Source organism: Hyperoodon ampullatus (genome assembly GCF_949752795.1).
Source record: "Hyperoodon ampullatus genome assembly, chromosome: 2".
NCBI classification, from domain to species: Eukaryota; Metazoa; Chordata; class Mammalia; order Artiodactyla; family Ziphiidae; genus Hyperoodon; species Hyperoodon ampullatus.
The window spans coordinates 58,606,248-58,624,410 of NC_136915.1; the positions used below are offsets into that span (position 1 = coordinate 58,606,248).

The 18,163-nt window shown below is 36.6% G+C and overlaps 1 protein-coding gene across 1 annotated transcript in view; it reads right to left on the bottom strand.

The window, feature by feature from the left end:
- DNAI4 (dynein axonemal intermediate chain 4) overlaps positions 1-18,163 on the bottom strand; it is a gene marked incomplete at both ends in the record, with an annotated part of 115,728 nt that overhangs the window by 90,373 nt on the left and 7,192 nt on the right. Inside the window, 2 exon segments of the mRNA XM_079721049.1 lie at positions 1,523-1,635; positions 2,970-3,154. Coding sequence (XP_079577175.1) covers positions 1,523-1,635; positions 2,970-3,154 — 298 coding nt within the window.

Sequence of the window (18,163 nt, forward strand, 5' to 3'; positions counted from 1 at the left end):
GGGAAAACGTTTACTTTCCTGATAAATGAGGGAGATGTGACTGGTGCTACTGCCTTTCTCCTTCTTTCTGCTTTTAACGTGGATATAATACCCAGAGCTGGGGCACATATCATGAGACCATGAGGCAAGAAACAAGAAGAAAAGGCTTACGAAAAGAGAAGAGCAGAGTTTCCAATCCAGATTCTGACACAATTAAGCCACAAAAGCAAAGCCAAAAGCTATCTACCTTTAACTTCTTTTAATGTGGGAAAAATGGTAGTTGGGTATTCTGTTACTTGTCAGAAGCATTCTGTTACATATGCTAACACCAAAAAGAAGAGTCCATCAAGCACTTTTCCAACCTTATTAATATTTTCACTAATCCTCATTATCATCTTAGAGGAAAAGCCATCCTGACCCTCAAGGAAGTACCCACTTCTTCCAGAACTTTTTGTCAACCATTATTTCCTCATTCTTTTAACTTTACTTGCATAATACTTTGCATTACCTCATGTTTTATCCTCTGCCTGGAATGGGCCTCTCCTTTTGTTCTCCTGACAAATTACTAATTATCTTTAGAAACCAAATTCAAAAGTCAATAATGTTCTCTATGAAAGTTCTCTCATTTTTTGTTTTCCACTTCACAGTAGTTAATTTTTTCTTTGTAAGTACTCCCATCACATTCTGCATATGTCTTAATATGGCACTGATCACAGTGTATATCACAATTGTTTGTCTCCTGAGTTAGAAGCTGAGCTCTTTTAAAAGAGGGTCTGTAGGACTTCCCTGGTGGTGCAGTGGTTAAGAATCCACCTGCCAATGCAGGGGACACAGGTTCAAGCCCTGGTCCGGGAAAATCCCACATGCCAGGGAGCAACTAAGCCCACGTGCCACAACTACTGAGCCCGTGGTCTAGAGCCCACACACCTAGAGCCCGTGCTCCACAACAAGAGAAGCCACAGAAATGAGAAGCCCACGCACCGCAATGAAGAGTAGCCCCTGCTCGCGACAACTAGAGAAAACCCTCACACAGCAACGAAGACTCAATGCAACCAAAAATAAATAAATCAATAAATAAATTTTTTTTAATTAAAAAAAAAAAAACCGGGTCTGTGATTACTGAGGCTGGTGGTGCAAGAAAGTCACTTGAGGGCTTACCTGGTGGCGCAGTGGTTAAGAGTTCGCCTGCCGATGCAGGGGACATGGGTTTGTGCCCCGGTCCAGGAAGATCCCACATGCCACAGAGCGGCTGGGCCCATGCGCCATGGCCGCTGAGCCCACGCGTCTGGAGCCTGTGCTCCACAATGGGAGAGGCCACAACAGTGAGAGGCCCGCGTACCGCCAAAAAAAAAAAAAAAAGTCCCTTGAGAATTTTTAAAAATATATAAACATTACCCTGGTAATTCTCATGTAGCTACTGCACAGGCCAGCATTTGGGAATGATTACCATAGTTCTTCTATCTCAAGCACCCAAAAAATAATGAGCATATTTGCTAAAGAAATAATGAACTGTTACTGAAATAAAAGATTGGATTTTCATTACCTGTAAAACTAGCCAACATTTCCCGTTTAAAGGATGGTTCTTCTAGGTCTTCTACCATTGATTCAGTAGTGGATGTACTTGACTTAGAAACTGTACTGCTTCCTAAAACTGACCTTTAATAGTGAATAACAACATTATTTATTTAGATGTCCTTATGGGCAATTAAATGTATAAATGAAAATATTATCAGATTGAGAAATCAAATATACTGTAATCATATGAGCAAAGTTGATAAAAATAAACTAGTTCTTTAAATATTGGGTTGATTTTTAATGTTCTTTAAGTAAAAAGTCATATTTTAGAAATAAAACATGTCAAACCTATGCCTAAAGACCTTCAACGGATTCTCAACAGTATGTTTAGGATAAAAATCCAAAACACAGCCTACCTACTGAGACTCTCCATCTTATCTTCATTATCAATATTCTCTCCCCCCACTTTTTTTTTTAAGTTTCTCAGACTTATGGAGCTCTCTTACCTCAGGGCCTCAGCCTGGAATATTCTACCCTTCATTTTTCACCAGGTTTCTGCTCATTTTTCAAATCCTATATTAAATGCAATTTATTCAATTTGATAAATGTCCTCTCAAGACTTAATTTAAAATAAAATTTATATACTTCGTGGGAAATCAATACACTGAAGAATCCAAAAATAATTTCCTTTAAACATAGAAACTTAACATTACTCCATGATATTACATACTTTTTTCCTTTCTATTTATAGTTCCAACTGCCCTCCAAAAGGTTGGGTTCAGTTTACTGGAATATCCTTTGTTTTCAGAGAACTCCCATGGCTTCTGTATGCTAATTTGGAGGCAGACTCTAGAGCAGCATATTTTCTCCTAAAATTTTGTGCTTAGTTAACATCTGGAACTTTTAATTTATCAGATTGAAAGTTACACACTAAAGTATTTCCCCATAATCTTTAGATTGTTTTAGGAGTATTGTTTTATTATGGCAAAGACTGAATTTCTCTATTGGAAGCACTAAAAAATTTCAATTATATAAGTATCTATATATGTAAATGCAAAACATGTCATTTACCAAAAAAAGTTATAAAACAAGAGAGAAATCAAACCCTAGGAGAACAAGGATTTGTATGGAAGAATAGGGAGGGGAAAAAAGGAAAGCTCCTAAACTGCAGCATAAAAGAAACTGAAGAAAACTGAAGAAATACGTCTGTGATGCTAGGTTGCATCTTTTGGTTCCTCAGGAAATCTTGAGTAAAATCTGTATATTTTTTCACAAATGTTTTGGTGTAAGTGTAGGGGAACACTTGACATGCAAGCTCTACATCTAGTTAAAACATGAGAGGAACACAGAGGTGGCACGTTAGGATCAGAGAGCTGAGCTGGGAGACTGGGGACAACTGACATCTAAGTTACGTATGTGACTTAAATGAAAATACATAAGATATAAAAAAAGAATCATAGAATAGTATACACTACCTTGTAAACTGCCCTAACATACTAGGATTTATTGTATTCTGATAAAGGCTATAGGAAGCTATAAAGTCTGATGTACGTGATCCTTCTTGTGATGTCAATAGTTTATTTGGCTTTGCTGTACCAGTATATGGATCTGGATGGTAAAGAGGTCTGGGAGTAACATCAACTCCATGTATATCAGTCACCTGTAGAAAATAGTTATTTAAAATAAAATAAGTAAAAAAGACAGGGCTTCTGAATAATAGGTCCTAAAATACACAGATAAAAATAGTAGAAAAAAGATAAATATAATGTTTGTAGGATAGGACAAACATGAAAAATTGAATGATAAAAGATTTTATGCTTAAAAAATTTCTTAACTGAGGCATACACTTTTTAAAAAGTCTTATTCATGTTTTACCTATATATAAGAAATATATACTAATTTTGAGAAAATTCAAAAATGTAGAAAGATAATTCATTCAGATGGTTAATATTTTGGTATATTTAATTTTTTATGTATAAGCTTTAAAAACCACAACTTTTCATTTAACATTTTATTAATAAACATTAGCCAAGTTATTACACATTTTTGGCTTATTTGTTTTTGGCTAATTTTTAATTATGAAATTTAACACATACAGAAATATAATTAAAACATAACCATAGAGTTAAATAATACAAAGCAAATGTTCTTATAATCATAACTAAAGTAAAAAATTAGAACATTGATAGAACCTCTAGGAGACTTTGCCCCTCCTAGATCACAAGCAGCTCCCCTGGCTTTTGCTTCTTCTGATTTACTGCCTCTCCCTCCTCCCCAGTGAATATCATTAACTTGATTTTGGTGATTATTTTCTTTCTTCTTTTTAAAGTTTTATTAAGTATGCATTCCTAAACAATAGCATTTACTTTTTACTACTTATATTGAAGTAAAATATACATAGAGATGTGCACATATAAATGCATACCTTAATAAATTTTCATAAACAGAAGACACCCAGGTACCTAGCATTCAGATTTAGAAATAGAAAATTACCAGAATCTCAGAAGTTCCTTCCATAAGAGTCACTATCTCCCACCAAAGGTAATGATTATACTGACTCCATGGATTAGTTTTGCCTGCTTTTGAACTCCACTTTGATGGAATCATGAAGCACATACCCCTGGTATCTGGTTTCTTTTTTTCAATGTTATATTTGTGAGAGCCCTTCATATTGTTAACTATAGCTGTAGATGGTTCATTTTCATTGTTGTACAATATTCCATTGTGTGAATATACCACAATTTATATATCTATTTTATTGTTCATGGACATTTCTGTAGTTTCCAAATTTTTGGCTATTACAAATGATGCCACTGGGCTTCCCTGGTGGTGCAGTGGTTAAGAATCCACCTGCCAATGCAGGGGACATGGGTTCGAGCCCTGGTCCAGGAAGATCCCACATGCTGCCGAGCAACTAAGCCCATGCGCCACAACTACTGAGCCTGAGCTCTACAGCCCGTGAGCCACAACTACTAAGCCCATGTGCCATAACTACTGAAGCCCTCGCACCTAGAGCCTGTGCTTCGCAACAAGAGAAGCCACCGCAATGAGAAGCCTGCACACCGCAACAAAGAGTAGTCCCCACTCGCCACAACTAGAGAAAGCCTACGTGCAGCAATGAAGACACAACGCAGCCAAAAATAAATAAATAAATTTTAAAAAACAAAAACAAATGATGCCACTAAGAAGATGGTTGTACATGTGTTTTGCTGACTATACTGTATGAATTTATGTTGGGTGTATACCTGTGTGAAATTCCTGGTTATTGGATTATTTCTATGTTCACATATGGTAGATACTGCTGAAAGGTTTTCCCAAGTGGTTCCCACCAACAAAGTATGAGAGTTCTGGTTGCTCCAGATTTTGGTTAGCACTTAGTATTGATATTTACCAAGTTTATCAACGTAATTTAGTTTTGCCTGTTTTTAAAATTTATATAAATAGCCATATATTATAATGGAATTATCTGACATCTTTTGTTCAACAGTATGCTTTTATGTATCTCTCCATGTTGTTGCATGTATAATCGTTCATTCATTTATTGGTGACTGTAGTCTGTTGGATTAGTATATCATATTTTATTTATCCCTTTTACTTTTTTTTTTTTTAATTGCGGTATGCGGGCTTCTCACTGCCGTGGTCTCTCCCGTCGCGGAGCGAACCCTCCTCCCCTGCATCGGCAGGCGGACTCTCAACCACTGCGCCACCAGGGAAGCCCTCCCTTTTACTTTTAACAGACATTGAATTGTTTCCCAGTTTTTGGCCATCATGAAAACTGTTTCAATAAACATTAATGTGAAAGCATACTGTTAAACATGAAAATGTATTTCTGTAGGGGATATATAGGTGTGGAATTGATGAGTCAACCTGATTAGATAACACCAAACTGTTTCCCAAGTTGATTGTAAAAATTTTCAAGATTGCCAGCATTGTGACAGTTGCTGTTACTCTACATTCTCATCAACAACTAGCACTGCCAGATTTAGAAATTTAAACCAGTATGGGTATAGGTACACATGTATCTCATTTTGACTTTAATTTTCATGAAATTGAACTTCGTTTCATGTGCTTATTCCCATCTTGACTTCCTTTTATTTGAAGGAAAATATCCCATACAAGTCCTTTGTACACCTTTCTGTTGAGTTCCATCTTTTTTAAAATTGATGATAGAGTTCATTAAATGTTCTGACTATGAACCCTTTCTGTTTTATGTGTTGAAAATGTCTTCTTTCACTCTATGGCTGAATTTTCCTTGTAGTAACTTTTAATGAATAGAAGTTCTTCATCTTCGCATAGTCAAATTTATCATGTTTTCCTTTATGGTTTACACCTTAGATGTCTCATCCAAGAAACCATTCCCAATCCTGAAATTATGAAGATATTTTTGCTTTTCATGTTTAGATCTATAATATACCCGGAATTGAGTTCTGTGTATAGTATGAGGAAGGAAGCCAATATATTGTTATTCCATGTGAATACCCAATTGTCTCAACAAGAATTTTTGAAAATCCTGTTATTTCCCCATTACTCTCTAGTGCACATTTATTATAAAACAAGTGTTTATATGTGCCTGAATCACTTGTAGGCTGTCTATACCTTTGTTAATGTTACACTTTATATAAAACTTGGTATCTAGGAGAGCAAGTCTTTCCACAAAGTTCTTATTCAAGAGTATCTCGGTTATGCCTAAGCTTCAGCAGATTTTTGGTTGTTTGTTTGTTTGTTTGTTTTGTGGTATGCGGGCCTCTCACTGCTGTGGCCTCTCCCATTGCGGAGCACAGGCTCTGGACGCACAGGCTCAGCGGCCATGGCTCACGGGCCCAGCCGCTCTGCGGCATGTGGGATCCTCCCGGACCGGGGCACGAACCCATGTCCCCTGCATCGGCAGGCGGACTCTCAACCACTGCGCCACCAGGGAAGCCCAGCTTCAGCAGCTTTATGTAAATTTTAGACTTACCGTGACAAGTTCCTGAAAAAAATACAATGAAAAAAAAAACCTGAGATTTTGACTGAAATTGCAAAGAATCTATAAATCAAAATTTGGGTATAACTGATATACTTACAATACTGACTCTTTCTATGCATAAACATGTTCTATCTCTCCATTTGTTTGGGTCTTGTTTAATGTCTCCCAGTAAAACTTTATAGTTTTTACAGTGTAGGTATGTGCATCTTTGTTATATTTATCCACAAGTACTTAATACATTTTAGTGCTATTATAAATGGTATCATTAGAAAAATATGTAATTTTTGAAATGTGTGTTGCTGGTATATAAAAATATAATTGTTCTTGGTTGTTTTTTTGACATCCAATAACCTTGCTAAACTCTTATTAATTTGATAATTATTAATAGGTGATTTAAAATTTTATATGTAGATAATTGTGTCATTTACAAATATTCAATGTTTCGTTTCTTTCTTTCCAATGCTTACATTTTTCATTTCTTTTTCTTGCCATACTGAAACGGCTAAGACTTCCAAGAATGTTGGCTAGAAGTGGATCCTTCTCAGGAATGCTTTACCATTAAATACGATCAGTGCTGTAGGCTTTTATAAATCAGATTAAGGAAGTCCTTGTGATTGTCAGTTTCATAACATTTTAAATCATGAATAAAATTTTAATCTTTGATATCAAACACTTTATGTATTGAGATGATCATATGCTTTTTTCCTTTAAGCTATATATGAATGTGGTGAATTACACTAATGGATTTTTAAATGTTAAACCAATCTTAATTTCTTGGTATAAATGCAGCTCCTCATGATCTATTATCTCTTTTTATTGTTATTGAATTTTGTTAACATTTTATTGAGGATTTCTCTATCTATGTTTGGAGAGATTGACTTGTAATATTTCTTTCTCATACTGTTGTAGTCAGATTTTTTTTTTTTCGGTACGTGGGCCTCTCACCACTGCGGCCTCTCCCATTGCGGAGCACAGGATCCGGACGCGCAGGCTCAGCAGCCATGGCTCACGGGCCTCGCCGCTCCGCGGCATGCGGGATCTTCCCAGACCGGGGCATGAACCCGTGTCCCCTGCATCAGCAGGCGGACTCTTAACCACTGCGCCACCAGGGAAGCCCCTGTTGTAGTCAGATTTTGATATCAAGATATTTCTAGCCTCATAACATGAGTTCTGGAGTATACCCATTTCTTTTGTTCTGTTTCTGTCCTTATGTGTTTGGCATATATCGTGAAACCATCTGAGCCTGGAATTATCTTTGAAGAAAGATTTTTAAATTACTCATATTAATTTTTTAATACCTTCCAATTTTCATTTTTGTTTGTCTCTTGGTAAAATGTAAGTTTTTAAGGAATCTTTCCATTTTATATTCATTTGCAAATTTTGCAAAATTTAAAATTGGCATAAAATTACACACAATCTGCATAATTATCTTTTTAAATAGCTTTTAAAGTGTACAAGTCAGTGGTTTTGAGTGTATTCACAAATATGAGTAACCATCACCACAGTTAATCTTAGAAATTTTTTATCACCTCAAGAAGAAACTCTGTATCCTTTAACTCTGACTCCCTAACCCTTGTCTTCCTCCCAGTCCTAGGCAACCACTTAGGTATTCCATGTCTCTATAGATTTCCTTATTCTGGACTTTCATGTGAGTGGCATCACATAGTGTGTGGTATTTTGATTGGCTTGTTTCATTTAGCATAATGGTTTCAAGATTCATCCATGTTGTTGCATGCATCAGTACTTCATTCCTTTTTGTGTTTGAATAATATTCTACTGTATGAATATACCACATTTTGTTTAGCCATCTGTCCACTGATGGACATTTGGGTTGTTCCCACTTTTTGGCTATTATGAATAATACTGATATAAACATTCATGTACAAGTTTCTGGGTTGGAAATATATCTTAATTTCTCTTGGGTGTATATATCTAGATGTAGAATTGTGAGGTCATATGATAACAGTATGTTTAAACACCTGAATTACTACCAGACTGTTTTCCAAAGTGGCAGGACCATTTTACATTCCTATTAGTAGTATTAAGATTTCTTGAAATCCTTGCCAACACATGTCATCTGACTTTTTTTTTTTAATTAATTAATTAATTTTATTTATTTTTGGCTGTGTTGGATCTTCGCCTCTGCACGAGGGCTTTCTCTAGCTGCGGCGAGCGGGGGCCACTCCTCATCGCGGTGCGCGGGCCTCTCACTATCGCGGCCTCTCTCGTTGCGGGGCGCAGGCTCAGTAGTGGTGGCTCACGGGCCCAGTTGCTCCGCAGCACGTGGGATCCTCCCAGACCAGGGCACGAACCCGTGTCTCCTGCATTGGCAGGCAGACTCTCAACCACTGCGCCACCAGGGAAGCCCTGTCATCTGACTTTTTGATTCTAGCCATCCTACTGAGTATGAAGTAAAGATCACACTGTGGTTTTGATTTGCATTTCTATGATGACTAGTGATGTCAAGTATCTTTCCATGTGCTTTTTGACCATTTGTATACCTTCTTTGGAGAAATGAGCCTTGCCCAATTTTTAATTGGATTTTTTGTCTTTTTATTATTGAGTTGTAATTCTTTATATATTCCTGATACAAATCCCTTAACAGATATATCATTTGCAAATATTTTCTTCCATTCTGTGGGTAGACTTTTTACTTTATTATGTTCTTTGAAGCACAAACATTTTTAATTTTGGTAAAGTTCAATTCATCTGGCTTTTTTTCTTTTGTTGTTCATATTTTTTGTGTCATATCTGAGAATCCTTTGCCAAACCAAGGTCATGAAGGTTTACCACCACGTTTTCTTCTGTGAGTTTTTAGTTTTAACTGTTACATATGTCTTTGATTCATGTTGACTTAATTTTTATATGGTGTGAGGCAAGGGTCCAACTTTATTCTTTTGCATGTGGCTATCCAGTCATCCCAGCACCATTTATTGAAGACTATCCTTTCCCTCTTAAATGGTCATGGTACGCTTATCAGAAATCAGTTGACCGTAGATGTAATAGGTCTATTTCTGGACTCTCAATTCTATTCCATTGATCTGTATACCTATCCTTGTGCCAATCAGTACCACACTATCATGATTTCTGTTGCTTTGTAGTAAATGTTGAAATTGGGAAGTGTGAGTCTGCCTACTTTAGTCTCCTTTTTCAGGACTATTTTGGCTATTCTGGGTTCCTAGCAATTCCATATGAATTTTAGAATCAATTGTCAATTTGCACAAGGAAGTCTGCTGGGATTCTGATAAGGACTGTGTTGAATCTATAGAACAGATTGGGAAGTATCACCATCTTATAATGGTAAGTCTTCCAATTCATAAATTTTGGATGCTTTCCCATTTATTTAGATCATCTTTAATTTCATTCAGTAATGTTTTACAGTTTTCAGAGCTTATGATGTCACTTCTATTATTAAATTTATTCCTAAGTATTTGTTTTTGATGTTATTGTGAAATTGTTTTAATTTTCAAATTGTTTATTGCAAGTATAAAAAACACAATTTATTTGTATATTGATCATGTATCCTGCAACCTAACAGAATCCATTCATTAGTTTTAATAGTTTCTTTTGTTTTTTGTTTGTTTGTTTTGTGGTTTTTTGGCCATGCCATGGCTTGCAGAATCTTAGTTCCCCCACCAGGCATTGGACCCGGGTCATCTCAGTGAGAGCGCTGAGTCCTAACCACTGGACCGCCAGGGAATCCCATAGTCTTAATAGATTTTTTAGTAGATTTCTTAGGAGTTTCTATATGTAACATTATGTCATCTGCAAATAGAGATTTATCTTTTCCTTTCCAATTTGGTTGCCTTTCCCCCCCCCAATTGCCTATCTAGAACCTCCAGTACAATGTTGAATACAGTGGCAAGAAAATTTTGTCTTGTTCCTGATGTCAAAAGGAAAGCACCCAGTTGCATGATTGAGTTGATATTAGTGGATTTTTCATAAGTGTTCTTTATCAAGTTGAGGAAGTCCCTCTACTCCTAGTTTATTAAGTGTTTTTATCATGAAAGGATGTTGAATTTTGAAAAGTGCTTTTTCTGGATCTAGTGATCATTGCTTTTTATTCTACTGATATGAGATGTATTACATTGATTTTTAGATGTTAAAGTACTTTGCATCCCTGGGATAAATCCCACTTGGTAACTTATGGGCTGAATTGTCTCTCCCCACCAAAAAATTCACATGTTGAACCCCTAACCCCTAGTACCTCTAAATGTGACTGTATTTAGTGATAGGGACATTAAAGAGATAATTAAGTTAAAATGAGGCCATTAAGGTGGGTCCTAATCCAATATAACTAGTGTCCCTAAAGGAAGAGTAGATTAGGACACTGTTTAGGCCATACAGTCTGTGATATTACGTTATGGCAGCCTTAGCAAACTAATGCACTCCAGGCATACAATTCTTTTTATATGTTAGATTTGGTTTGCTAGAATTTTGTTCAGGATATTTGCACCCACATTCATAAGAGATATTGGTCTGAAATTAATATTGAAACTAATGTGTGTCTCCTGTAGACAGCCAATCATTGGATCATGTTTTTTAAGCCAGTCTGACAATCTATGCCCCTTGTTTGGATTGTTTAATCTATCTACATTTAATGTTTTCTTGATATAGTTGGATTTATATCTCCCATCTTACTTTATGTGTTCCATATGTCTCATGTCTTTTTTGTCCTCTATTCATCCTTTATTACTTTTTTCTGCATTGAGTGAATATTTTCTAAGGTAGCATTTTAATTTTTTAATGATCATTTCATTATATTTTTGAGGTTTTTCTAGATGGTTGTTCTAGGGTTTAACATACACATCTTGTCAAAATTAACTTTGGATTTATTTTAGCTTAATTCCAGTAATATATTGAAATATTACTCCTATATAGCTCTGTTCACTATTTCCCCCTTTTGTGGTATTATTTTTATGTAAATTACATGTATTACTGTTACAAAATATAAGAAAACAGAGCCATAATTATTACTTTTCATTTTGTCATCATTTGCTTACATTACAGCTTTGTTCCCATCCACCTCCTTTGTGATATTACTGCCAAATACATAACACATATATTACATTTCTGTGTCATAGATCCAATAATACATTATATACATGTTATTTTATATAATCGTTTTTCAAATCAGTTAAGAGGGAAAGAAGGAGGAAGTGCACTAATAGTTGCATTAATTACATGATATAATAGTTGTTGTAATTACATATTTGTGTTTACTGATGTTCTTTGTATGGATATGAATTACCATCTGAGGTTACATGTTTTCAAGCTGAAGAACTTCCCTTAGTATTTCTCATAATGTGGGTCTGCAAGCAATAAATTCTTTCAGTTTTTGTTTATCTTGGAGACTATTTCATCTTCATTTTGGAATAATAGCTTTACTGGATACAACATTCTTGGTTGAGCTTTTTCTTTAACAACTTCAAATTTGTTCTCCTCTGCCTTCTGGCCTCATTGTTTCTGATGAAAAGTTATCTGTTAATCTTATTAAGGTTCCTTTGTACGTGATACACACTGTTTTTCTCCTGCTGCTTTTAAGATTTTCTTCTTGCCTTTGACTTTCAGCATTTTTACTATAATATGTCTGCATTCATTCATTCTTGGAATTCACTGAGCTTCCTGGATGTGTAGGATATTGTTTTTCATTAAATTTGGGGTGTTTTCAGCCATTACCTTTTTGAATATTTTTTCCTTTCCTTTTGTGTCTCTCTTCTCCTTCTGTTACTCCCATTATGCATATGTTGGTGTGTTTGATGGTGTTTGATGGCTCTATTCGTTTTTCTTCATTCTTTTTTTTTTTTTTGCAGTACACGGGCCTCTCACTGCTGTGGCCTCTCCCGTTGGGGAGCACAGGCTCCAGACGCACAGGCTCAGTGGCCACAGCTCACGGGCCCAGCTGCTCTGTGGCATGTGGGATCTTCCCGGACTGGGGCACGAACCCGTGTCCCCTGCATCGGCAGGCAGACTCCCAACCACTGCGCCACCAGGGAAGCCCCTCTTTATTCTTTTTTTTCCCACTCTGTGTTTGGCTTGAATAATCTCTATTGATCTATCTTCTAGTTTGCTAATTCTTGCTTCTGTCAGTTAAAACCTATTGTTGAGCTCCTCTAGTGAATTTTTAAAGTTTCAATTATTGTACTTTTCAGCTCCAGAATTTCCATTGGTTCTTTTTTATAATTTCTGTCTCTTTATTTATACTTGATATAACATGAGCATACCTTCTTTTACTTCTTTAAAGCATAGCTTCTGTAATTCCATGAAGCTATTTATAATGGCTTCTTTTAAATCTCTTTCTGTTAAATTTGACATTTGCTTCCTCCCACAGACAGCTTCTGTTGCCTTTTTTCTTGAGTATGGGTCATACTTTCCTATTTCTTTACATGTTCCATAATTTTTTGTTGGAAATCGGAGATTTTAGATAATATATTGTAGCAACTCTGGGTACTGGAACCTACCTCGTCCCTAGAGCTTGTTATTGCTATTTGCTTGTTTATATTTTGTTTAGTGATAACCTGGATTATTTTAGTGAGGTCTGTTTTCCCATTGCAGGCTGAACAGTGTCCCCGAAAAGAAGATATGTTGAAGTCCTAACCTCCAGTACCTCCGAATATGGAAATAGGGCCTTTGCAGATTTAACCAAGTTAAGATGAGATCATTAGGGTGAGCCATAATCCAATATGACTGATGTCTTTATAAAAGGGGGAAATTTGAACAGAGACAGAGGGAAGATACTGTGAAGATAATGGGGAGAACATAATGTACAGATAGAGGATTAGAGTGATGGATCTACAAGCCAAGGAGTGTTTGGGGTTATTAGAATCTAGGAGAGAAACAGATACTTCCCTAGCATATTCAGAAGCTGCATGCCCCTGCTAACACCTTGATTTCAGACTTTTAGCCTCCAGAAGTGTGAGACAATAAATTTCTATTGTTTGAAGTCATACAGCTGTGGGTACTTTGTTAAGGCACTCCTGGGAAACTAATATGCCCCTTCCCAACACCTACCCTGCAGTCCTGTTAACACGCTAATGTTGCTCCTCAGGGAGGTGCAGCTTTGGGTATGCCCACAACCATCCTGCGACGACAGAGCTACTGGTAGGGCTCTCTTCCACTCTTACTCTGACCACACTCAGCTGTTAACTTCACTAGTTGCCAGCTGATTGCTCTATTGTTTTCAACAATGCCCTGGGGCACAAATTCTCTACAGACTAATCCAATCAAATTGTGGCTCCTTCCAGGGAAGTTTCTGATGCCAATGTTCAATATTTATTCTCACTACAGGAAGGCTTCTCTTGCTGAGGAATTGCCTTATACCCTGTTTCCCTATAAACTAGCTAGCCTACAGTCTAGGGTGTATCTTCGTTAGATCAATTAATTTCCTCCCAATTGCCTTTTACCACTATGTCCACTGTTTTTGAGGGTGTTCATAGGTTTAAACTTCTCCACGCTCTGTTGCAAATAAAGCTGGTTCCTTATGGAAGATATAAGGAACTATCTGTTGTACAGCTTGCTTCTCTCCCCAGATAATATCTCTGCACCAGATCTCTGAGGTTGACAGTGGAGACAATGGTAAGCTTCTCCATGAGTGACAACCTCACTCTAGGTGTTGAGTGCTCCATGGAGGGAATAGGGCAGTAGCCTGAGGTCTTCTCAGCTTGCTTCTCCTGACATGGAACATGATCTCATTGACCAGGGGAAGGCCCCAGGATTCTCAGTGTGCCACATCCAGGTAGAGCTCATCAGTGGGGGTTATTATGGTAAAATGCATACATTTTTCATCTTAACCACATTGAAGTGTTCATGGCATTAAGTACTTTCACACTGCTGTGCAGTCACCACCACCATCCATTTCCAGAACTCTTTTTAAAAATCTCACAAACGGCTTCCCTGGTGGCACAGTGGGTGAGAGTCCACCTGCCGATGCAGGGGACATGGGTTCGTGCCCCAGTCCGGGAATCCCACATGGCGCAGAGTGGCTAGGCCCGTGAGCCATGGCCACTGAGCCTGCGCATCCGGAGCCTGTGCTCCACAACGGGAGAGGCCAAAACAGTGAGAGGCCCACATATCGCAAAAACAAAACAAAACAAAAATCTCACAAAACTGCAACTCTGTACCATTAAACAATAATTCCTTTTTCTCTTTCCCTGGTGAGCACCATTTTACTTTCTGTCTCTATGAATCTGACTACTCTAAGTATCTCAGATAAGTAGAGTCATACAGTCTTTGTCCTTTTGTGACTGGTTTATTTCACGTAGTATAATATCTTCAAGGTTCATCCATATTGTAGTATGTGTTGAAATTTCCTTCTTTTTAAAGGTATATACACACATACACTTTGTTTATTCATTCATCTGTTGATGGAAACTTGGGTTGCTTCCACCTTTTAGCTACTATGAATGATGCTGTGATGAAAATCGTTGTACAAATATTTGTTCAAATCTCTGCTTTCAATTCTTTTAGGTATAGACCAAGAAATGGAATTGCTGGGTGATATGGTAATTCTATTTTAAAATTTTTGTGGGACAATAATACTGTTTCCATAGCAGCTGCACCATTTTACAATCCTACCAACAGTGCACAAAGGTTCTGATTTCTCTATATCCTCACCAATACGTTATTTTCTGTTATTGTTGGTGTGTTTTTCATAGTGGTCATCCTAATTGGTGTGAGCTGGTATCTTACTGTGGTTCTGATCTACATTTCCCTAATGATTACTGGTGTGATGTTGAGCATTTTTTCATGTGCTGTCAGCCATTTGTATATCTTCTTTGGAAAAATATTTATTCAAGTCCTTTGTCCATTTTTAAAATTAGGCTGTTTGTTGTTGAGTTGCAGTTCTTTATATATTCCGGATATTAACTTGTTATCAGATATATGATTTTCTGACAATTTTCCTCATCCCATGGGCTGCCTTTCACTCTGTTGTTGTGTCCCTTGATGCACAGAAATTTCTAATGCTTGATGTAGTCCAATATATCTATTTTCTCTTTTGCTGTATATGCTTTTGATATCATATCTAAGAAATCATTGCCAAATCCAATGTCAAAAAGTTTTTCCCTTTTATTTTCTTCTAAGAGTTTTATAGTTTTAGATCTTACCTTTAGGTTTTTGATATTTTGAGTTATTTTTGTAAATGGTGTAAGGTAAGAGTCCTACTTCGTTCTTTTGCATGTAGATATCCAGTTCTCTTAACACCTTTGTTGAAAAGACACCATTGCATGGTCTTGATATCCTTATTGTGAGGGTTTATTTCTGGGCTCTATATTATTTCATTGACCTATATGTCTGTCTTTTCTTTCTTTCTTTCTTTCTTTTTCGGCTGTGGTGGGTCTTCATTGCTGTGCGTGGGCTTTCTCTAGTTGTGTTGAGCGGGGGCTACTCTTCGTTGTGGTGTATGGGCTTCTCATTGCGGTGGCTTCTCTTGTTGTGGCTCTAGGCACACAAGCTTCAGTAGTGTGGCTCGCAGGCTGTAGAGTGCAGGCTCAGTAGTTGTGGTGTACGGGCTTAGTTGTTCCACGGCATGTGGGATCTGCCCAGAGCAGGGATCAAACCTGTGTCCCCTGAATTGGCAGGCGGATTCTTAACCACTGCACCATCAGAGAAGTCCCTATATGTCTGTCTTTATGCCAGTACTACACTGTGTTGATTACTGAAGCTATGTAAAAAGTTTTTAAATCAGGACATGTGAGACCTCCAACTTTGTTCTTTTTCAAGATTGTTTTGGCTATTTGGGCTCCCTTGATAGTCCATATGAATTTTAGGATGGGTTTTTTTTATTTCTGCAAAAAATGTCACTGGGATTTTGATAGGGATTGCATTGAATCTGTAGATTGCTTTGCATAGTACTGACATCTTAACAATATTAAGTCTATGAACAAAGGATGTTGTCCTATTTATTATTGTCTTCTTTCATTTCTTTCAGCAATCTTTATAGTTATCAGTATATATATCTTCAACTCCTTAGTTAAGTTTATTTCTAAGTATTTCATTCTTTTTGATGCTATTGCAAACAAAACTATTTTTCTTGATTTCTTCTTAAATTATTCATTGCTATTGTATAGAAACAATTGATTTTTGTGTGTCAATTTTCTATCCTGCAACCTTGCTGAATTTGTTTATTAGTTCTAACAATTTTTTTAATGTGGAATCTTTAGGGTTTTGTACATATAAGATTATGTCATCTGTGAACTGAGATAATTTTACTTCTTCCTTTCTAGTTTGAATGACTTGTATTTCTTTTTCTTGCCTAAGTCCTCTGGCTAGGACACCCACTACTATGCTGAATAGAAGTGATGAAAGTGAGCATCCATGTCTTGTTCCTGATCTTAGGGGAAAAGCATTCAGCCTTTCATCACTGAGTATGATGTTAACTGTAGGTTTTACAGAACGCTCCTGAGGAAATCCTTTCTCTTTCAAGTTAGTTGAAAGATTTTATTTTTAATTTTTATAATCATTGGATACCGAATTTTTCAAATGCTTTTTCTTTATCTGTTGTGATAACCACATGAATTTTTTTTCAGTCTACTAATAAGGGGGAAAGTACTGACTTTTGAATACTGGAACAACCTTGCATATATTATCCCCACTTGGTCATGATGCATTATACCTTTTACATAGTGCTGTTAATACTATGAAATATATATGTAAAACATATACGTAATGCATATAATGTGTACGTAATATGTATATAATTATTATGGACTGAATGTTTGTGTACCCCCCAGATTCATATGCTGGAATACTAATCCCAGTGTGAGATGGTATTGGAAGGTGGAACTTTTGAGAGGTAATTAGATCATGAAGGTAAAGCCCTCATGAATGAGATTACTGTTTTTACAAAAAGAGGCTAGGGAGCTAGCTAAATCTCTTTCCCCCTTGTGAGGATACAATAAAAGTTGGTAGTCTGCAACCTCGAAGAGGGTCCTCACCAGTACCTGACCATTTGTCACCCTACTCTTGGACTTCCAGACTCCAGAACTATAAGAAATAAATTTGTTTATAAGCCACCCAGTATATGGTACTTTATTACAGCAGCCTGAGCTGACTAAATAGTTCTTAAGGTCATGAGTAGACTTTCTTCATTCCACTCTAATGTTCTTACTACCAATAATGAATTATAGGAGCCAACTGCTAATATTATGCTGTAAGATATGTTATATGGCAAGATTCTAACTAAATCAATATATCAATACAGGCATACCTCATTTTACTGTGCTTCAATTTATTGCACTTCACAGATATTGTGTTTTTTACAAATTGAAGGCTTGTGACAACTTGGCATCCAGCAAGTCTATTTACACCATTTTTTACAACAGCATTTGCTCACTTTGAGTCTCTGTGTCACATTTTTGTAATTCTCGCAATATTTCAAACTTTTTCATTATTATTATATTTGTTATGGTAATCTGTGACCAGTGATCTTTGATGTTACTATGACTTGCTGAAGGCTCAGAGGATGGTTAGCACTTTTTGGCAATAAAGTTTTTTTAATTAAGTCACGTACATTGGAATTTTTAAACATAATGCTATTGTACAATTAAGAGACTACAGTATAATGTAATAATTTTTATATGCACTGGGAAGCCAAAAAAACTCAAGTGACCCACTTTATTGCGATATTTGTATTATTCGAGTGGTCTAGAACTGAACCTGCAATATCTCTGAGATATGCCTGTATTAGAAGTTATTGTTTCAAAG